General features: G+C 46.0%; 1 protein-coding gene across 4 annotated transcripts in view; it reads right to left on the minus strand.

Annotated features, from left to right (window-relative positions):
* Positions 1 to 3,594: 3,594 nt before the first annotated feature.
* The window catches only part of DOP1B (DOP1 leucine zipper like protein B), a 63,155-nt gene continuing 44,190 nt past the window's right edge, over positions 3,595 to 22,559 (minus strand). For all 4 annotated transcript variants that reach the window (XM_050970562.1, XM_030234246.2, XM_030234247.2 and 1 more), the window contains 19 exons: positions 19,309 to 20,893; positions 18,805 to 18,916; positions 18,255 to 18,443; positions 17,867 to 17,992; positions 17,250 to 17,384; positions 14,318 to 14,373; positions 13,909 to 14,013; positions 13,761 to 13,827; positions 12,925 to 13,066; positions 12,636 to 12,718; positions 12,006 to 12,115; positions 11,247 to 11,393; positions 10,905 to 10,966; positions 10,142 to 10,270; positions 8,656 to 8,792; positions 8,273 to 8,328; positions 7,539 to 7,676; positions 6,975 to 7,104; positions 3,595 to 6,275 (listed from right to left, as the gene is read on the minus strand). In XM_050970562.1, the coding sequence (XP_050826519.1) occupies positions 6,012 to 6,275; positions 6,975 to 7,104; positions 7,539 to 7,676; positions 8,273 to 8,328; positions 8,656 to 8,792; positions 10,142 to 10,270; positions 10,905 to 10,966; positions 11,247 to 11,393; positions 12,006 to 12,115; positions 12,636 to 12,718; positions 12,925 to 13,066; positions 13,761 to 13,827; positions 13,909 to 14,013; positions 14,318 to 14,373; positions 17,250 to 17,384; positions 17,867 to 17,992; positions 18,255 to 18,443; positions 18,805 to 18,916; positions 19,309 to 20,893 (3,773 nt within the window). In that variant the 3' untranslated portion in view covers positions 3,595 to 6,011. The remainder of the gene's footprint in view (positions 6,276 to 6,974; positions 7,105 to 7,538; positions 7,677 to 8,272; positions 8,329 to 8,655; positions 8,793 to 10,141; positions 10,271 to 10,904; positions 10,967 to 11,246; positions 11,394 to 12,005; positions 12,116 to 12,635; positions 12,719 to 12,924; positions 13,067 to 13,760; positions 13,828 to 13,908; positions 14,014 to 14,317; positions 14,374 to 17,249; positions 17,385 to 17,866; positions 17,993 to 18,254; positions 18,444 to 18,804; positions 18,917 to 19,308; positions 20,894 to 22,559) is intronic.

Here is a 22,559-nt window from a genome sequence, read left to right on the forward strand (position 1 = left end):
AACCTCCCTGGGTAGTCCCTGCCAAGGCCTGAGCACCCTTTGCAGGAAAAAAAATTTCCCGATATCCAAACTCAGCCTGCCCTGGCCCAGCCTGAGGCCGTTTCCTCTGCTCCTGTCCCTGTTCCTTGGGAGCAGAGTCCGACCCCCCCGGCTGTTCCCTCCTGGTAGGGACTTGTGCAGAGCCACAAGGGCTCCCAGAGCCTCCTTTGCTCCAGGCTCAGCCCCTTCCCAGCTCCCTCAGCCCCTTCTGGGGCTCCAGCCCCTTCCCAGCTCCCTTCCCTGCGCTGGACACCCGGAATCAGCAGAAGTGTCAAAGTAGAATCTGGACTGGGGAGTCAGACAGGAACACTCCTGAGTGCCTGGAGGGCAGGAGTGCTGTGGGAAAGTCCTGCTGTGCTCCAGTAGGAAGAGGCCCTGGGGGTGCTGCTGGCAGGGGCTGGACACGAGCCCAGGGGTGCCCAGGTAGGCAGGAGGGCACTGGCAGCTGGGCTGGGTGAGGAATTGTGTGTCCAGCAGGAGGCGGGCAGGGATTGTCCCTCTGTGCTGGGGTCCCTCCAGGGCTGGGTCCAGTTCTGCTCCTGCAGGAGAGCCCTGGAGGGGCTGGAGCGTGTCCAGGGCAGGGAAGGGAGCTGGGAAGGGGCTGGAGAATTCCTGAGGGAGCTGGGAAGGGGCTGAGCCTGGAGCAAAGGAGGCTCAGGGGGGCCCTTGTGGCTCTGCACAAGTCCCTGCCAGGAGGGGACAGGCAGGGGGGTTGGGCTCTGCTCCCAGGGCACAGGGACAGGAGCAGAGGGAACGGCCTCAGGCTGGGCCAGGGCAGGCTCAGGGTGGATATTTGGAAACATTTTTCCTGGGAAAGGATGGTCAAATATTGGAACAGGATGCTCAGGGTGGTGGTGGAGGCCCCATCCCTGGAAACGTCCAAAAAACTTGTGGATGTGGCACTTGAGGCTGGGGTTTCATGGTGAACATGGTGGTGCTGCTGGGGTCATGGCTGGGTGTGAGGAGCCTTCAGGGACTGAAATGATTCTTGCCTTAAGCATTGTTATGAAAGAGTTTTGCCCATTAAAACAAAAACTATTTAAAGAAGCTGCAACCACAGAAGCCTCCACCTGACTGGGATTTGGACTGTGAGTTGAACCCCTAGATACGCTATTGTTCAATCAACCCAGCCTAGGGGCAAACAAACAGGGCTGAGGGAGAGGGGAAAAAAGAGCCAAACCCAGCAGAGAACCTTCCCTGGCAGGGTTTGGGGTGTGGAGCCCACAGTGGGCCGCTTTGCACAGCCTCCCCTGGAATGAGGAGGGGAGCAGGTTTTGGGTGTCACCTCAGAGGTTCACCCCAAGTCCAGAGGCACTGAACACCACAAAGCCCCAGCCCCACAGGGCACACCCACCGGACATTGACATCAGGGACACCTCAGGGTGTCAGAATCCATCCCAAAGTGCCCCCCTGAGTCATTCCTGGAGTCTGCACTGGATGCAACAGATCTGGAGTTTACTGCCCTGGGCATTCCCCCCTGGCCTGAGCTACATTAACCCTTGGGACTCTGTGCTTTCATGGCACCATCAGCACCAGGAGCACTGGAGAGGATCAATAGAACATCACTGGGATCTGTGGAGTGATGGTATTTTCTTTATTCTGTCCCTGTCACTCTCTTTCTGTCCCCACCCCACCTATTTTCTATCTCTTTATTTTCTGTCTCATGTTTACTATCAGATAAACCCATACTATTGTCATGGCATATGGTCTTGTTTGCACCTTAATTCAGGCAGAGGCATTTTTAATAACTTTAATAACTGGATCTGACAGAGCCTTGGTGATTCTGGGATTCCTTCTTTGACCCCAGCAGCCAAGCTTGTGTCCTGGAGCAGAGCAGGATGACCCTGGAGGACCATCTGGGAATTTTGTCTGACACTCCCTGCCCTCATCCCTGTGCCAGAACAAGGACATTTGTCCCAGAAATTGCTGTCCCACATCCTCATGGTCCCTTCCCCAGGCACATCCTGCTGTTCCTCACAGCAATCCTTGAATGGCTCCTCAGCTCTTGGAGTTTGGTACATCCACATCCATCCCTCACACAACAGCCCAGGGGAGGCCCTGGCTACAGGGAAGGGTGAAATGGGAGCAGCAGAGCTTTCCCTCAGTGCAGCCTCCTCACTAAAATAAACAGATGGTAAAGTTACATGTTAAACATGTTAAATTAACAGGTTTTAAGGATGTTAAATTAACTGTGATCCTATGAGAACTTCAAACAGAGAAATTAGAGTGATAAAGATGCTGTGCCCCCAAGAAAAAGATCATTTCATAGATAATGAGAACCTTTACCTTTAAACAACTCATCTTTAAAACACTACCCCATAAGTTAGCACAGCCCATAAACACAACTATAACAAAACTTATAAAAATGAGGATTTCACAATTACAAATTTCCCTGGGTGGCTGCTATTCATACAGAGAACCACAAGAAAACTGTTTTCTTGTAGAGAAGTCTCCATAACATTACCAAGAGGGACTTCTCTCCCTAAGTAAACTAAAACAGACTATTTTAGAAGTAGTAAACTGACTGAAAATTTAGGTTCTTTTTCTCTACATCGTCAGTAAAAAAGAATAAGTTATAAGAAAACTATCCTAAAGATTTTATTCTAATTCTTATTACTCTTTCTTTTAGTTGCTGTTAATAAATTTTTCTTTACACCTTTTTAAGATTTTAAACCTACCTTACCTTTCTCCTCATCCTGCATCAAAGCAAAAAAAAAAAAAAAAAGAAAATACATTCTAGTGAGCACACTAATAATTAACCAACACTGAACCCACCACACCAATTAATACATTAACCAAAAAATCTCAAATTAACAAACCAAAACCACTACACAAAATCAGTATTTCCACCCAGTTTCAAACTCAAACTTCCACACACAGTCATTTAAACCACACTCCTCCAGCCTGAGCTGTTCAAGCTCATGGTACAGGAGAGTTTTCTTCCCTCTGGATGAACAGGAGAGTTTTCTTCCAGGGCATTTCCCTGGATATGTGAAAATGTTCAGGCTGCAGTTGTGCAGCAGCAGCTCCTGATTTCCTGGGAAGTCTCTGCCTCCATCCAGGGTCAATCCATGATCCCTGCAGCAGCTCCCTCTGCCAGACACAGCTCCCCAAAGCTTGTCCCAAAGGCAGGGACAGGGATCTCAGGGTGACAATTCCAGGGCTGTGAGGGCCAGGGATGCAGGAGGTGGGATGAGAGGGGAAGACAGGAGCAGCACAGCCTCTCCCAAGGCAGGGGCCAGCAGGGTCAGGCTGCTGGGATCCACAGCCCCATCCCCTGGGATGGGATTTTCAGCAGGAATTTGCCCATGGAAAGGGGGCTCAGGCCTTGGCAGGGGCTGCCCAGGGAGCTCTGCAGTGCCCATCCCTGCAGGTGTCCCCTGGAGGTGGCACTGAGTGCTCTGGGCTGGGCACAAGGTGGCCATGGGGCACGGCTGGGACTTGATGATCTTGGAGATCTTTTCTCTGTTTGAATTTGGGAGCTTTTCCAGAGTCAGATAAAAAATTAAAGTTGGTGAGTGAGCAGTGAAGGCAGGTTGAAAAATCAGAACTGCATTTGAAAAGGCATTGCAAAATAACATTTAATATTAATAGAATTACATTCATGTATGGTATGGGATACACAACCATCACAATGCTCTACACTTCAAGTCCTGCTGCTCTTCAGCAGTTTCCCTTGGTTGCACCTCCTGATTTTTCCTTTCAGGACAATGAAATCCTTTGGAATATTTCCAGGTCCCCCTCTGAGCACTGTGGCTCTGCTCTATCGGAGCTGAAGTGTCCCAAAGACAAAGCTGAGCTTGGTTAGACTGAAAAGCAAAATCACAGCAAAGCAAAAGCATTTCCTGCCCTGGAAAAGCAGAGAATGTCTGGAGTTCCAGGCAAAAACATTTCCAGATTCATGGCCAGTGAGGCTGTTCTGCTTTGGCAGGAGCAGCTCAGAGCAGGAGAGCCCTGCTGTGGCTCCTCAGTGGATTTATCAGCAGGATTTATTAGTCCCACATGGAACAGTAATATATGGAATAAAGGAATAAAATATTCCCCTTTGGGCCTATGGAACTCTGCCCCTCCAGCACTCAAACAGGACTTTTTGTTAAAGCCCTTTCCTCCTTTTTCACATGTTATTTGTAATTATAAAAGATCTGCTTGGATACTAAATTTTAAAGAACTTTTTCTTCTGAAGTGAAAGGAGGTCCCTTAAATGTCTGTGCCATTGAAAGCAGTTTAATGACCAAAAGTTGTCTTAGGCTTTAACACCATTTGACAGAATCATGGAATAACAGAATCCTGGAATGGTTTGGGTTGGAAGGGACCTCAAAGCCCACCCAGTGCCACCCCTGCCATGGCAGGGACACCTCCCACTGTGCCAGGCTGCTCCAGCCCCAGTGTCCAACCTGGCCTTGGGCACTGCCAGGGCTCCAGAGGCAGCCCCAGCTGCTCTGGGAATTCCATCCCAGCCCCTCCCAGCCAGGAATTCCTTCCCAACATCCCATCTAACCCTGCTCTTCTTTATCAGCATTTTAAGGGAAATATCCAAGTGTGGAATGCAACCAGCAGGAAACTGAAAGTAAAAGTACCAAACCATCCTGAGTATTCAATAATCCATAGAAAATATTGAAGACAGGGAGGAAATGAACACCAACATTTTAACAGTGGCCTGCTCCAACATTCAAGTCATGATTTCAAAGGGTAACTTTTCACTTGTGCTCATTCCAACAGCATTAGAGAGCATTAATAAATTATATTCATAGAAATAATTCACATTCTTAATGACCACACCTCAGTCCAGCACTTCCTTCACTGTGAAAATGCAAAGCATTTAAAGAAGTTTAGCACAAGCCTATTGTGCTGTTATTTTGTACAGCATTCCAGTGTGAGAGTGAAGGATGTTTCATTATTTTGGTTTATAAACCCAAGATGAAAATCTCATCTATCTGTACCTAAAACCCACTGCAGAGAAGCCTCCCTTGTTGTTATGGGAGTTTGGGAAAAAGAAATCCTTGACTCCCAACCCAATCTTTTCCCTTTTTAACTTAGGAATGGGAATCACTGGGATGATCCCCCTACCCCTCTCAGCATCCAGGAGCAGCCAAATACATTCTTTTGTACAAAAAAATGTTCTTACAAAAACAAAAAAAAAAAAGAATATTATTTTCATTTTAGTTAAGCAATTTCTATTTTTACAGCATTATCTTCATTTAGTTGCATTTCAGAAGCTGCAGCCACCTGAGTCATTGAAAGAACTGAAGTTTTTTATTTTAAAAATATGAATTTAAATGTCTTAATCAATTAATTGAAATCAAAACCCCCTCAAGTAATGCTAATTACAAAATGTTCCTGCATTGGTTTGTGTTTTATGCACATTTCTGATTTGTTAGGAGTTGCTCAGCCTGAAGCTGCTGCTCTAGCACAGAGCTGAAATTACAGCCAGGGCAAAGCTGCAGCTCTTTGCACAATGCTGAGACTCAGACAATCCATCTGGGGGGAATTTGGGGGATTCTTTTTAGAATTTGATCAATTTAGGGCAAATTAGGGGCTTTCACCTCAGGAAATGACTCACTGCAAACTGATTGTACACTGACATGCAATATTGGATTTTCCTTCTATTTTCCTTCAAGACACAGTTCCAAAAGCACTTTAAAGTCCTGGAGAATTCCCAGGGCAGCTGCTCCTTCCACCAAATCCAAAATATTCTTCCCTTATTTACAAAATGTCTTTAACCCTTCCCACAGAAAACAAAGAAACCACAGGAACTCTGAGAAATTCCCACCAAACTGCCTTTTTTTCCCACCACAGCAACTGGAGATTTTTACCACCAGCTCCTGAATAACTGAACAGAAATCCCAAAATGCAGCTGGAAATCCCAAAATGCAGCTGAAAATCCCAAAAGGCAGCTGGAAATCTGGGGAAAAAATGGAATTTCAGCCAAGCTTTCCCTGTGGTTGATGCAGCAGGAGTGTCCCAGGTGAGGCTCAACTTTCCATATTTTCCAGGAAATCCCATTCCACGCTCTCCTCCAGCTGCTGCAGGACCCTGCTGCTGCTGCTGCTGCTGCCCAGGGAATCCAGGGGGGCAGCTGCAGAGGGCTGGGAATTGTGGGGGTCACTGCCAGGGGCTCTGAATGCCCAGCCCAGGGTCTGGAAGAAAGGCAGCAGCTGGGTGATGCTGGACAGCGAGCGCAGGCTCAGCAGGGGGAACCTGGCACTCCTGGCAGCTCCCTCGGGCTGCTTTGGGTCCTGGAAGGGAAAAATAGCTGGGATTTAGTAAAGGTAAAGGTTGGGAAGGACCTTGAAGATCATGCAGCTCATCCATGAGTTCTTCCACTGTGTCAGGGTGCTCCAAGCCCTGTCCAACCTGGCCTTGGACATTCCAGGGATCCAGGGGCAGGCACAGCTGCTCTGGGCAGCCTTTTCCTCTTCCTCACAGGGAATATCTAAAAATCCTTCAATAACTTAAAACCTGACATTTAAAGAGAACAACAACAGGTCAAGAGTGGCTGGAAGACTGCCATGAAATAATCTCATTTCCAGACCAAAGGCCTTGAAACCAAGATTCCTGTCTCTCCTTGCTGAGGTCATTTATCTCTTGGAACTCAGAGATTCATAAATTTTATTCAAAATTTAAAAAACCCCAAAGCATTTGTTGGAAAAGAGGTGACTTTGCTTTCTTACAGATTTTCTGTCATGGAATGGTTTGGGGTGGGAGGGACATCAAAGATCAGCCAGGTCCAGGGGCAGGGACACCTTCATCTACCCCAGGCTGCTCCAAAGCCCATCCAGCCTGGCCTTGGGCACTGCCAGGGATCCAGGGGCAGCCACAGCTTCTCCTCCTCTTCCTCACAGGGAATATCTAAAAAATCTCTTGAATAACTAAAACTCTTGTGTTTGGAAAAGCAAATTAATGGATTAAAAAATAAAAAGGAGAAGTTTCTGTACCCCATATTTCATCTTGAGCAGATCCATGATCCTCACGATGTGTGGTTGGCATTCCTGGTGGTTTTCCACCAGGTGGGAGGTGACAGGAGAGGATTCTGTGTCCACCTCTGGCACAAAGGCCCATTTGTACCTGGAATAAATGGGTTGATTCCTTAAAAAGGTGAAATCCTTGTTTGGATCATGCCTATTTCAGTGCATCACTGCTTGTTTCTACAGAAATCTGTCACAAATGTTCTTCTTTGCTATTAATGAATTCTTACATTACTAATTTGCCAATATTTAAATACAACCAGCTCCAAAACATTCCCAAGGGTGTGCAGATGGAAAACAATCTCCACCTTTCTCCTCTCCCAATTTTCCAAGTTCAGGAATCTCCTAAAGAGGATGGGGAAATCCTCCTACACCACAACCAAATCCTTCTCCCAAATCCCATTTATCACCATATTTATCACCAAATATTCAATATCACCACTCCTAAAGGAGCTGAGGAAAGGCAAAACAAAATCTTGAGGGAAAGAGAATTCTTTCAAAGGCTGAAGGAGCAGGAGGAGAAGAGGGACTCACATTTGGAAGAGCTGCATCCTGTCAGGGGGGAAGGAAAGTGCAGTGTCCAGGAATTTGCAGGCTGCCAGGTACAGGCACAGCTCCTTGGGCTGGATCTCAGCCCCTGAGCCTCTGGCTTTGCTCATTTTGCTGTTGTTCCTGTGTTTCAATTTGAAAAAAAAAGTCCCATTCAACCTCCAATCCACCCAAGGTTTTTCAGTCAGCACAAGAGGAATGCCCACACTTACACAAAGGAGCTCTTGGACAATTATTTTTATTCTGCATGGGGCTCTTGTATGAGCATTTTTATTTTAATTTTGCTCTGTAGGAGCAAAATAATCTAAAATATGCCAAAAAATGGCACCACGTTAAAATATTCAGCTGCCAGCTTTGCATTTATTTTTGTACACAACTAATACTTAGTACTTATATTTTTAACCCTATCACTATTTTAGCTGCTAAAAAAATTAAAATTATAATTTAGCAGTAATAAAAAAAAATATAATAGCAAAATGTCCTGTTGGCTCCTCCCTATCCCAGAGAATTAATTAATTAATTTTAAAGAAAGTTCTCAAACTCTCCTTCCTATGCCAGAGAATTAATAAATTAATTTTAAAGAAATCTCTCAAACTCTCCTTCCTATCCCAGAGAATTAATTAATTAATTTTAAAGAAAGCTCTCAAACTCTCCTTCCTGTCCCAGAGAATTAATTAATTAATTAATTTCAAAGAAGTCTCTCAAATGGCAGCTCTTACTTTGCTGGTTCCTCTTCCTCAGTTAAATCTTCCTCCAGCTGTAGAAATGTCTGGATCTTTAAAGAAATAATTATTGAGAAGCTGAAATGTTCACACAACTCAATCCCAACGAGAAGTGATGATTTACATTGAAAAGGAACCTTTATGACATGTAACAAATTCATAATTCAGGCAGTAGATTCCATTAACAACATCAAAATTATTCTAAAAAGGAATTTCCCAATGACAATTTAACTTTTCCCCCCCCAAATGATCAGAATAATGTAAAACTGTGGAAACATTTCCAAGCAGAGAAGAGGAAAAAGCTAAACTGGGAAAACCACAGGCTGATTTTTTTCAAATGGAATTTTGTTTTTTTTAAATGCTCAAAGCTTCTTTCTTACCAGTTCTGTGACCATGATTGGCCACAAGGAGGTGAGATGTTGAGGGGAAATCCTCAACAGGAGAACTCTGAAGAAGAGAAACATCTGGGCAGCCACCAGAGAGGTCTGGCCCACACGGAGGTTCTCAGTCAGGCGTTCTGGGGGAAGCATTAAAAAGGGAAAAAGTAAAATAAAAGCAGCATTTTCCTGAACTTGAGTTGTTTTGGGAATTCAGGTATGGAATCACGGAATGGTTGGGGTTGGGAGGGACCTCAGAGCCCACCCAGTGCCACCCCTGCCATGGCAGGGACACCTCCCACTGTGCCAGGCTGCTCCAGCCCCAGTGTCCAACCTGGCCTTGGGCACTGCCAGGGATCCAGGGATGGAATTCCATCCCAGCCCTGCCCACCCTGCCAGGGAACAATTCCTCATTGCCAAGATCCCAGCCAGCCCTGCCCTCTGGCACTGGGAGCCATTCCCTGGCTGCTGTCACTCCTTGTGAAAGGTCCCTCTCCACCTTGTGGAAGGTGGCAAAACACAATTTTTACTTGATCATCAGTTTTGGGCTGAGTTCTCTGCATTGTATTAACTGAGCTGTAATTCAGACAAAGCCTGAGTGGGTTTATGGTGCACAAAATGTGATCAGAACTGGCATTTAAGGGAACAGCAGGTCAAGAGTGGCTGGAAGATTGCCATGAAATAATCCCATTTCCAGACCAAAGGTATTTGTAGGGACCTCTGTGGCAGGGAGGAAGGATGAATCTGATTCCCTGTTTTCAGAAGGCTAATTTATTATTTTATGACTCTATATTATATTAAAGAATGCTAAACTATACTAAAGAATACAGAAAGAACACTTACAGAAGGCTAAAAAGATAATAATGAAACTGGTGACTCTCTCCAGAGCCCTGACCCAGCCTGGCCCTGACTGGGCAAAGAGTGCAAACAGCTCCCAGCAGAATGCACTGGAACAATCACCTGGGGGTGAACAATCTCCAAACACATTCCACATGGGCACAGCACAGGAGAAGCCAATGAGATCAGAATTGTTTTCCTTTTCTCTGAGGCTGCTCAGCTTCCCAGGAGAAATCCTGGGTGAAGGGATTGTTCAGAGAACGTGGATGTGACACAAAGGCCTTGGAACCAAGATTCCTGTCTTTTTTGCAGAGATTCATAAATTTTATTCAAAATTTTAAAAATCCTGAAGTGTTTGTTGGAAAAGAGGTGACTTTGCTTTCTTACAGAATTTCTGTCATGGAATGGTTTGGGTTGGGAGGGACATCAAAAATCAGCCAGGTCCAGGGGCAGGGACACCTTCATCTACCCCAGGCTGCTCCAAAGCCCATCCAGCCTGGCCTTGGGCACTGCCAGGGATCCAGGGGCTGCTGTGGCCAAAGGGATTTGTGCTGCAGCCCAGGAAGGGCAGGGCTGGAGGCTCACCCTGGATCAGGGGCAGGTACAAAGGGATTTGTGCTGCAGCCCAGGAAGGGCAGGGCTGGAGGCTCACCCTGGATCAGGGGCAGGTACAGGTGGTACTGGTCGATCTCCCCGCTGAAGACGGCGAACGCCTGGCGCTTCAGCAGCATGGCCTTCTGCTCACTGCTGGGGTACAGCTTCAGGGCACTGCTCTGCATGGCTGCAACACACAGCACAGTTATCCACCCCACAGCAACTGCCTGCCTTTGGGGCTGGCCATCATCCCTGCATCCTGAAATCTTCCAGAACAAAAATTCTCCTGGGTCATCAACTGAGAATTCGTCTTGCGTAATAAAATTTGTCTTGTGTTGTAACACAATTATTGTTTTAGAAAGGATGGAAAAGAGAATGAAGGTGCTTGAGGCCAATTTAAGGGGTCTCATCCCATCCTTTCCCCCAGGATTTGTTCTTCCACACTCTCCTCCAGCCTGAATTAGAGGTCACAGCACAGCAATGGAAGGTTTGCTGCACTGCTCATGGCAGACACCTGCAGAGTTTGCCAAAGTCTCCTCCTGGGAAAGGTCACACTTGGACACCTCAAATCTACTGCAAAATGTGAATGTGGGAACCCAACAGAAGCACCTCCACAGCAAAACCTCCTCTGGTGTGTTCTAGACATGATCAAAGTCCAAATTTAACTCAGCTTTAGCTGGGAATGAAGTTAATAAAATGGTCAGTTATGCACAGTCAGCACTTTATGGATAAATCAGTGTAATAAAAATGCACCCAAATGGCTCAAATGCAAATAGATTTCAAATTAAGGTAGAAATTAATGATCAGCAGCTGATACTTACTCATCAAATCCTTAAACATGGTTTTCTCATGAGTGAGGAGATGATCAATGATGGATCTCCAGCTACAGGAGAGAAAGAAGGAATTAGATATCCAGGGAAAGCTGAGGTGTGGATTCACCTCAGAAATTATTTGGGTCAAACTTTTCATACAAGGAAAGAGTTTCAGGCAGGATTTGTGTGCAGGTCTGGAGCAGAGTTAGTGCTGAGACCAATTTTTAACATTATCCCATCCCATAAGAAAGAACTAAATGGAATTTTCTTCCCAATGTTACTCTTCTCCTTTAAAGCCTTTCATTGTAAAATCAGAATACAAGCTTGGAGTGCTGCAATTCCATGTCTTACTGAGTGCAGGAAGTGTCCATCTGGAAAAAAGATGGATCCATGTACAATTCCAGCACCTCTTTCTTCCAGGCTCTCTTGGTGTAGGCGTATCCACTCAGGGAGCTGAGCAGCTGAGCACCAGCACGGAAACTGGGAACGTTGTAGGCACTGGGGGAGAGGACAAAATTGATCACTATGGGCTTTTTTAAAGCTCCAAAATAGATTCCAGCTCACAAAAGGGTTGGTTTGAATGAGATCTTTAGGAAGGAATTGTTCCCTGGCAGGGTGGGCAGGGCTGGGATGGAATTCCATCCCTGGATCCCTGGCAGTGCCCAAGGCCAGGCTGGACACTGGGGCTGGAGCAGCCTGGCACAGTGGGAGCTGTCCCTGCCATGGCAGGGCTGACACTGGGTGGGATTTGAGGTCCCTTCTACCCCAAAACACTCCAGGATTCCATGCCCTGTGTCCCCATTGGATAACATCCATCTTTCCCACATTTGTGAGTAGAACTAGGGAGGGGATAGGGAGAGATGATGCTTTCCTGCCTCCTGGTGGATCCTGGGACCTGCCCATGCTCTGCTGCCCCATCCCCTGACAGGCACAGAAAGGGGAGATCTAAGCAAAACCCAAAATCCCAGGTGGGGCAACCAGAGCTCAAACAACAACAGGTTCAGCTCCTGGGGAAACCCAGCTCAAACCCAGCTCAAACCCATTAGAATGGGAACAGAGAATGGAGAAAAGATGAGGGAGGGAAGATGGCAGGAGCAGGGAGAGACTGGCCTGTGGTTCCTCAGGTAGGGGAAGACGAAGTAGAGCAGGCGGGAGATGAGAGGCACGGCCTTGTCCTTCTCATCACTGCGGTACACCACATCCAGCAGGGAGGCCAGCACCTGCCCAGGGCACAGAGACACTGCACACCCACAGCTGCCACTGCTGCAAGCGTTCCAGCCATGGCTCAGGCTGGAAATCTGTGCAGTGGAACAGCCCCCAAAAGATTGGCACTCCTGTTTAATCTAGCAGGAAAATCCTCCTCACAGAATTCCACAGAATTCCCAGAATCCCAGGGTTGGAAGAGACCTTCAGGACCATCGAGTCCAGCCCAGCCCCACCAGCCCAACTGAGCCCTGGCACCCAGTGCCACCTCCAGGCTTTGTTAAACACCCCCAGGGATGGGCACTCCACCACCTCCCGGGCAGCCAGGCCAGAACTTTCTCCCCCTTGCTGGAAAAACCTTTTCCCTGCTCTCCAGCCTGGATTTCCCTGGGTGCAGCTCCAGGCTGTGAGCTCTGGCTGTGTCAGTGCTGCTGCAGACAGAGCCCAGCCCCAGCTGAGCACAGGCACCTTTCAGGAGCTGGCAGAGGGATGAAGTCCTCAGCCTAAACACCCCACAGATGAGAGGGCCCCACTGACCTCTGCCAGGAGAGAAAGGGCTTGGACACTGTAGATTGAAGGAGCAGAGGCAGAAACCATTGAAGATGGTGCCACTGATGTATCTAAAAAAAAGCAAAATAATCAAGTTTTCTCTTCAGACATGTTTAAATGCTGATTCCTTATCTGCTGCCCAAACAGAACATTTATGTGCAAATTGGTGTTCATGAAATATGAAATCATGCCAACCCCACATCCTCAAACACCTCGTGCTCTTCAATGCCTGCAGCAGAGGCCAGGGAGCAGCAGGAATCAGGGAAAGTCGAGTTACCATTGACATCCTCCACGTTGAATTCATCTGGGAAAATCTGAGGCTGAGCTTTCACTTCCAAATTCCTGCTCAGCCAACTGGTCTGTTCCAGGGAAGAGCCAGCAATGGTCCCCACAGCCTCCAGGATCTTCTGGGTCACTTCCTGTAATGTAACCAAAGTGGCATCAGATATTTAATGGGTGTGATTAATTCCCAGGGAAACGAGGAGCTGCAGTAAAACCAAATTCAGCCAAAGCAAGGCAGAGGCTGTAAAATGACATTTTCTGTCATTTTAGTGGCAAGACTCTGAAGCAGAAGGGGGGATTGAATTTCTCTGTTGGCACATGAAACCCAAAGCAGCCAGGTAAGCAGTGTTCAAACTGTGCTGGTGAAATAAGGCAGAACAGGAGGAGGATCCTGCTCTGCTCCTTTCTTTACACAGCTGAGCTCAGACTCATTCCCTTTGCCAAGCCCAGCTGGGAGCTCCAAGGATTCATTAATTTTCCTAGACAGCTTGGAGACTTCAATATCCACACACAGGACTTGAACTCCTGACATCCCACTTGTACAAAAATAACAAAAAAAAAAAAAAAAAAAAAAAAAAAAAAAAAGCCCAGCTTTGAAAAGATTTCAAGCATTTGGGATAAAACTCTGTTTGTGTCTCATGTTTGAGTCTGTCCTGTTCACCAGGCCTCAGCCCAAATGGGTGGATGCACATCCAGGCACTCCCAAAGCACAGGAATTCAGATCCAAAGCACAGGAATTCAGATCCAAAGCACAGATCAGGCCATCTCCACTTGTCCTTCCATGAGCAGGGCCAGGTTTAGGAATTAAAGGTGAGTTTGAACCCTCTGTACCTGCAGGTCTCTCTGGTCCTTTTTGCTCTCCAGGGTGGGTGTCCTTGTCACAAAGTCATTCAGGATGCTGTGGGGAGAGCAGAGCACCCCCAGTTAGGAATGGCACAGTACAGAACCTCAGTGGAACCTCTGCTCCCTCCCACAGTACCTGAGGAGAAGGAAGTGGCCAGGAGGAGCCAAGTTCAGCTGCACAGACTCTCTGAGGAGCCCTAACAAGGGCTGGAAATTCTCCTGAAGGGCTGGGACAGGGAGTCTGCCAAAAAAAATAAAACCAAAGCACACCTGAGTGAAGGCAGAGTTAAGGAAAGAACAAAAAACAACAAATAGGAGGAACTTGGTGGCCTAAAAGCTTCAGGATCAGTCCTGCCCTTCCTGAGTGTCAGGGTGACAGCCCTGGCACTCTGAGTGTGTCAACAACCAAGGGACAACCAAGGGACAGCACATTTCCTGCAGAGAACTGTTCTGGGACACGGAGCTCAAAGGACAGAAAAAGGCAATGCTGGCTGTTCCCTCCTTGGAGTCAAACAGAAAATTCTCTTTCAGAAGGGCTGAGTTACCTCTGGATGAAAGCAAAACTGAACTGCAGCACTGGGATATCCACCAGAGAGGATTTCTGGAAAAGAAAAGCAAACCCACACTTATTTGTTATCAGAAGGAAGAAGAAAATCCAAGCTGGCCTTGGGCACTGCCAGGGCTCCAGGGGCAGCCCCAGCTGCTCTGGGAATTCCATCCCAGCCACCCCCACCCTCACAGGGAAGGATTTATTCCCAAAATCTCATTTTAGTACTTTTTACCTAAAGTACTTTCTAATGATATAATTTCATACATGTTATTAATTATATATCTATTATCTAATTATTCCTAATTATTACCAATTTCTTCTTCACTACACACATTGTTTTGCTCTAATATTTCCTCATACTCCTAACCAAATAATATTATTAATAACAACTTCTATCATTATCTTACATCTCTCTATACCATTTTACAAAAGAAAACCAATCAATATTTTATTGCTCACACAAAACACCATTATTTGCTGGTTTTGGCTTCTTTTTTCTACTTCTGTTGGAGTTGGGATTGAAGGTACTTGAGATGGTGTTTTGTGTTTAGGATTGGATGTTTATTTATTCTTATTTATGCTACAGTCTCACTGCAGTGAGTTCTGCAGTACTGCACTAACAAGGTATAAAATGGTTAAATATCTTTCTATACAAGGTTTGCTAAGGTTAAACTATCTAATTAGAAATGACACCTCAATTATTTTCACTTTTAACCTAATAAATAATCACTCAAAGTCTGCAATGGGGACTTTTTTATCCAGTGACAAAAAACCACCCAAACCCACGGAGAAGGAGGAGAAGGAGGAGAAGGAGAAGGAGAAGGAGGAGGAGGAGGAGGAGGAGGAGGAGAAGGAGGAGGAGAAGGAGAAGGAGAAGGAGAAGGAGAAGGAGAAGGAGAAGGAGAAGGAGAAGGAGAAGGAGAAGGAGAAGGAGAAGGAGAAGGAGAAGGAGAAGGAGAAGGAGAAGGAGAAGGAGAAGGAGAAGGAGAAGGAGAGGAGGAGGAGAAGGAGAAGAAGGAGCAGCCTCCACCCTGACACCCCCACCTTGCTCTCTATCTCTGACTGCATTCTAAACCCTCCAACTCTGAGTTTCCCACCCTGGGATATCACACACTTCTATCCAAACTCCACCCCCACAATCCCAGCTCTGCCATTCCATTCTGGAAGCTTCTCCAGGCCCTCAGGTCCCTGCAGTGTCTCTGGGGGTCAGAGCCTGGCAGCACAGACACTCTGGAATTCTCAGCACCCAGGGCTCCAACACCTCTGGCTGTGTTTGCCCACTGAGCAAAGCCTGCAGTGCCCTTGACTTGCAGATTTTCTCTTTGACTCTCTGTGACTTGAAGAGAAAACTGATTGATTTCCCTGCTGGATGCTCTGCTGGCTCAAGGAAAGGAGTTCCCTTTCCCAAGAAGGGAGGCTCAGTTTTTCCTCAAGTTTTTCTAAAACTGTTTCAGATCTCATTTCAGTGTTTCCTGCCCTAAACACCTTTCACCTGGCCATGAGTGCAGAGAGTTCCCCAACTCAGTGAGTGCAGCCAGAGAATCCCAGAGCAGAGGCTTTTATCCCATTTCATCCCCTCTGCTCTGCTTGGAAGCTTTGGTATTTTTGGTTCAGATATTGGGGAAAAAATTTGTTCCCTGTGAGGGAGAGGAGGCCTTTCCCCTTTCCCCTTGTCCCATCACCATCTCCTGGTGTGTTTTAAAGGATCTGCTTTGTGGATCAGACACAATCTGGATACCAAAACTTCTTCAGGAGCAAAGGACAATCCCACATTTAAAAGCAAACCCTTCAAAGTCACAGAGAAACACATCCAGCCTGGAATGCATTGAGAAAATGGAACTGTCCTCCTGCTTCAGGTTTTGTTTTCTTGTTATATTAGATATATTTATTTTAATAAATAAATATAGAAAACTATTATCTTCTTATATAAGTTTGATATGATAATAATATAATATAATAGTATATAATAATATATTAATATAATATAATAAGATAGATATAATAATATAATATAATAGAATATAGATATAATAATAATATAATATAATATAATATAATATAATATAATATAATATAATATAATATAATATATATATAATATAATATAATATAATATAATATAGTAAGTTCTAGTTGAAATATTTCTATTTTATATATATTTACTTATTTACTTATTTAATGTACTTATTTTGCATTGGTATAATATATTTTATATTACATATTTATATTTTAAGCATAAAAATGTTGAATTTGATGTAAAAATTCATTTTTATAGAAGTAGGATTTTTTAGTTTTTGGTGTTTAAAGGATGTTTTAGGAAGGAATGTGGTTTAAATGCTTTATTTATTAGAGGGATTTATAATCAATTGTGAACGATGTGGAGGAATGGTTTTTGGTATTGGTAAATTGATGAAACTAAGTTTAAAATGTTTTTTTAGGCTTTGAATGAGTTAAATACATGGTATTTAAGTTTGATGTATTGGTTAAGGTTATTTAAATATTACTTTTTGGTTGATTAATGGGTAAAACTATTGTTGAGGGTAAATAAAATGAAAACAGATAAATATGATATTAGATTTAATTTAATGTTTGTAGTTTTTGTATGTGAAGTAAGAAGTGTTTGTTTTTAGTTGTAATTTTTGTGTGGTTTACATTTCTATGCTTACTCTTTTTTGTTAATGTGTTTTTGTGCTTGATATGGTTTTATGTTCTTTGTTGGAATTTATTTTGCTTTTGAACTTGTGGAGATATCAGAATACTTTCTGCTTTAGGTTATTAATGGAAATGGATTTTTAATTGTTTTGCTTTTGGGTTTTTGACTAGGATTAAAGGATTTTTAAAAATTTTTGTTTGTGTACTATTAGAAAAATGCTTGGTGGATTTGGTTTTGTACAAGAGCAGTTTAAAAAATGTAGAACATGCAATACCTCCTCCCCCTTGATTTGTGCAGGTTTCTTGACCACCTCTTTGACCAGATGCAGAATGGAGTCAATTCTCAGCGTGCTCAGGGCACAGATCAAATCCACCAGAATGAGCTGGGACGTGCTGGCCACGGGCAGAATCTGACAAAACACAACACAAGACACACTTTTCAAAGTGAAATGTCAATTCCAAGGAAAACCAAACCAGCCCTGGCCATTCAGAGATCTCCCACCACCATGAAACCAACTGGATTCTGCCCCAGGGAGAGCAGGAGGGAAAAGTTCTGCCCAGAATAAATCATGAGTTCCAGAGAACACAGCTCTCATTGGCTCTGGAAACTGAGCTGATTCCAGAGCTTTAAAGGATAATTGGCCAATTGCAATCCAGTATTGAGTTAAAAATGGCTTTTACTCTCAGATTTAAACCCACAATGTGGCTTCTATTTGATTATTTATTGAGGTTTAATTGTAGTCCTGATGCTTTTCTAACTAAGAGGATTTCAGATTTTTCACTCCTGTTTAAAAAACCCCAAAGAATCTACAAACAGAGCTGAGATCTGACCACATCAATGGAACATTTGTCTTTATATAGGAAATAAAAGGGTGTTTTTCTTTGGCTTCACCTTGGTTTTACTGTGACTCCTGTGAGGTTTTTTGCTGTTCCACACTGCTGCAGTTGCTGCCATCAGCTGGACTCCAAGGTGAGCTGTCAAGGGATTCAGAAACTCCAATATTTTTGTTCTTAGTGTCTGTAAAGGGAGGAAAATGATTATTAATGTAAGGCAGAGACCAGCTCCTGGTTTATACAATATTATTTCTTTTCCCAGGATATACAGAAAATAGGGTATGTTTAATTCCCAGGGAAATGAGGAGCTCAAATGCAACCAAATCCAATACAAGCAAAAAGAAAAGAACAATGTAAAAATACAAGAATAATAAAGGATCTCAATGTAAAATGCACTGGGGAGGATGAGGAGATAAAAAAAATCAGCCTTTTAAAAGAGCTCCTACTTTGGTTGCTTTAAAGTAGACTGAAGAGGAGCCTTTAGTTGTCCCAAAGAAATCAGTTGGTCTTTTTTGGGAGTCTTCCCTCTTGATGACACTCCAGAGGAGGCTCATGGTGTTGATAATTCGGGGCAGCTCTTCCAGGATGGCATTCCTGGCATTCCTCAGGTTGGCAGGTTCAGCTGAACAGGATGACTGGGGAAAAAAAAACCAAACAAACCCAAAATATCAATGTTAAAATGATTTCTTATGCACAAGAGCCTAAACATTGCAGGGAACACATCCAAACATTAGAAACCCAAAGGAAAATCAAGCAGTTTGTAAAGGACAGAGGGCTGATATTTGCATCACCAAGATCTTTGTGAACAAAAGCTTAAAATTCACTTTGCAGGCTTCAAATACAGAAAAATTAAGCTCAGTCCTTTCCCTTTGAGTCAGTTCAGTTTTTGGGTGTGGTCTGAGGCCTCTCCAAGGTTATTTTCTTGTACAATTCCCTGTTTCTATTCACCTGGAAGGGAAGGGGGGGGTGACTCTGCTGTCAGGGGGTTCCATGTACCTTTTTTGTGGAATGGGGATGATCCAGAAGGCAGAAGTGCCCGATGGTTGTCAGTCCTTCCAGAAGGGTCAGGGGGTAATCAGGAGTCACATTTTCTCTTTTAGAAGTGAAGCTTTGGGAGGGGGAAAAAAAACCCAAACATGTTAATAAGCCAAGTGGTATTTTCTTGATTCAAAATTCCTGTTTCTATTCCATGGCTAAAATTGGAGGGAATATTAGGAATAGCAGGTCAGGAATGTCAAAATGAAGGGATACATAAATCTGGGAGCTTTAATACTTGGATGGAAGGCAGAGGGAGTCAGGAGGTATCAGAGCTGCTGCTCCTCCCTCCTCTCTTCCTCCAGCTGCTGCACCAATCCTGTCTCCAGCTCATTCCAGGTGCAGCAGGAATTAAGGATCAAACTCTGGGACCCACAGTGGTGACCCAGGGAGCTCCTACACCCTCCCAGCTCTGTGGAAAAGGGAATTTTTGGAATAACAAATCCCCCCTCCGGTGGCTCTTACCTGGCAGATGTTTTGGCAGAAGTCTTCACAGCTTCATTCTCATACTGCTTGACAAGATCATCCAGGTTTTTACAGATCTGCACCACAAATGGGGCCACGGTCCAGCCCAAGGACTTCCCAAAGTAGGGCAGGGAGCTGGTGACCAAGGCCACCCAGGTGGGATGCATCCCATGGCCGTACTCGGGCTGGAGCCCCCTCACCACGGCTGAGACAAACAGGCCCTGGGAGGTGATGGGGTGTGGGTACACGTACTGCATGGCCCCAATGGCCTGCTGGAAGTTCAGAGCCTGCTGCCACTCCTTGGACAGGTCTGGCTGGTTTTCCTGCTCCTCAGGCCTCTGGCCAAGGTGGTGCTCCAGGACAATCAACACCTGCAGCAGCTTCAGCAGCTCAATCTGGAGAGGGTGCTCGCTCCAGATCTGATCATGGCCAAAATTGATGAGGCTCTCCTGGAAGAGTTCTTGCTCCTGGGGGTTGGTGCCATCAGCCAGGAGCCGGTAGCGCTTGTGGCTGACGTACATGGAGGCCGAGAGCGAGAGCAGCACCAGCTCCTGCACCCGGCACCTCCCCAGCAGATCCCGGATCAGCTCCGCGCTCCTGGGCTCGGCCGCCTTGGCCGTGGTGGCCAGCTGGGCCATCATCCTGATGAGCACCTCCACGCTCTTGACCTGCACGTCCCTGTTGGCCAGCAGGTCCCTGTGGCTGAGCTGCAGGCAGCAGGGGTAGTAGGAGCGCAGGAAGTTCAGGCACAGCGAGGTGAGCAGCTCGATCAGCAGCGAGTGCGGGCACGCCGCGGGAGACTGAGGCTGCAGCTTCCCGTAAAAGCTCTGCCCCACCAGAGCTTCCTGGTGGCGAGCCAAGAGGTTGTAGATGAGGTTCAGGTGTGCTGTGGAGCTGGTGTCCATGCTGGTGGTGGCCACGGCCTCGATGAATTCCTTGGGGTTGGTTTTGAGCACGGCCTCCAGCACGGAGAAGGCGTAGAGCACCCGCCGGGAGTCGTAGGGCTGCAAGTAGAGCAGCGTGTGCTTGAACAGGGCCTCTGCCAGCTCCTGCTTCTCCTTCTGCTGTCTCAGCAGCCTGCTGTGGGCCATCTCCTGCAGCTCCAGCTCCACCTCCTCGTCACTGGACAGAGACTCCGAGGCCTGAGTCCTCTCGGAGTCGGCCCTGACGAGGTTGAGCCCCGCGCTGGACCTGGAGCTCTCGGAGGCACTGAGGGAATTCCCGTGGCCTGGGGCCTCTCTGCCATCAGCTGCAGCCTCCTTGTCCTCGCTGCTCAGCTCCTGCAGCTCCAGGGAAGGGGACAAGGAGGAGGTGTTGTCACTGTCGTGGCCTGTGCTGGTGTCTGCAGACTCCGTGTGCTCGCTGTTGTCCTGGTCGCCCTCCGTGTCCTGGGAAGATCCCTCATTTTCAGGCTGCTCAGCTTTCAGCTCTGCTTTCTCGGGATCAGTTTCCACTTCTGCCCAAATTGCTTCTCTGTCCACAGCAGTGAACTGGCTCAAGGGAAGGTTTTCCTCAGAACTGCTCTCAGTAATGCCAGACTCTTTCAGAGGGGCCTTTTTCTTGCAAAGCCAATCACGAACATAGTCTGAGAAAAAGATTTTTTTCAATTAATTTCTATTTCACACTTAAAATCATATCACAGTCTGGCTTGGAAGTTATCTTTAAGGGCCATTTAGTCAACACATCATGTTTTATATTCAATAAATTATTTTTTAAAAAGTTTATAAAGCTACTTTGCTCCAGTCCAGTATTAATTCTGATGAGTGGGGCTAAAAAAATGGACAAGAATTATACTTAAGGCAAGAATTATTTCTCTTTTAAAGTGGTTAAAAAGCAGTGCTAACCTCCTGCAAAAAGAACAGGATCAGAACATAAAGCACTTTTAGGCTGAGACACCCTAAGAGTAACAATTGGTTTTTTTTATGCTTCCTGAACATTAAATATTTGTGGAGATCAGGAAGGGAATGAGAAGGATTGAAGAAGAAGGATTGATTAATTAATTAATTAAAGAGCTAATGTTTTCCTTGATTAAATGCTGTGGAACTAGGAAGGAATAGATGACCTCTGTGTTTCTGTAGTAGCCCTGTGGATGCTCTAATTGTGTGACATTTATTTGTCAATTGACACCAAAAATGATGCTGAAAGCACAGCCTGGTGACAGGCAAAGGACAGGGGGCAGGAACTTCCTTTAAAACTCCCAGAAACTTCTCTACTTCCTGTCTACTCAAGTAAAAAAAAAAAAAAAACTTGGATATTTGGGCCAAATCACAGAATTGTTAAAGTTGGAAAAGACCTCCAAGATCAGAGTCCAACCATCACCCAGCACCACCCCCCTGTTCACCTCTAAACCTGTCCCCAGGTGCCACATCCACAGTTTCCAACACTTGCAGGGAAGGAGAGCCCATCACTGCCTTGGGCAGCCCCTTCCAATGTTTTACCACCCTTTCCATAAAGAAATGTTTCCAAATATCCACCCTGAGCCTGCCCTGGCCCAGCCTGAGGCCGTTCCCTCTGCTCCTGTCCCTGTGCCCTGGGAGCAGAGCCCGACCCCCCCAGCTGTCCCCTCCTGGCAGGGACTTGTGCAGAGCCACAAGGGCCCCCCTGAGCCTCCTTTGCTCCAGGCTCAGCCCCTTCCCAGCTCCCTCAGGAATTCTCCAGCCCCTTCCCAGCTCCCTCAGGAATTCTCCAGTCCCTTCCCAGCTCCCTCAGGAATTCTCCAGCCCTTCCCAGCTGCCTCAGGAATTCTCCAGTCCCTTCCCAGCTCCCTTCCCTGCCCTGGACACGCTCCAGCCCCTCCAGGGCTCTCCCTGCAGGAGCAGAACTGGACCCAGCCCTGAGGGGCTCTCAGAGCCAGCACAGAGGGACAATCCTGTTGTGGCCATGGTCCCCTGAGTGGGCAGTGATCACCACTGACTCCATGACTGCAGAAGGCTGATCAGTTGTTCCATTAAGCTGCACTATAGGATTGTGCTACACTTTACTGTCTCACTGAGGAGTTGGTCACCAGCTTCTCTTACCAACATCTGACACAGCCTTGACCTGCTTGGCCAATCCCTCCAAACACCATCCAGTGTCTAATTAAGAAATCACTCTCTGGTAAATAATCTCCATAACACATTCCACATGTGCACAACAACAGGTGTAGCAGATGGAGATAAGAATTGTATCTCATTCTCTTCTCTGAACTTTCTCACAGCTTCCCAGGAAAATCCTGGCAGGGAGCTGTGTCTGTCTCTGTTCAGAGCATTTGT

The sequence above is a fragment of the Serinus canaria genome, chromosome 1 (assembly GCF_022539315.1).
Source record: "Serinus canaria isolate serCan28SL12 chromosome 1, serCan2020, whole genome shotgun sequence".
Lineage (NCBI taxonomy): Eukaryota > Metazoa > Chordata > Aves > Passeriformes > Fringillidae > Serinus > Serinus canaria.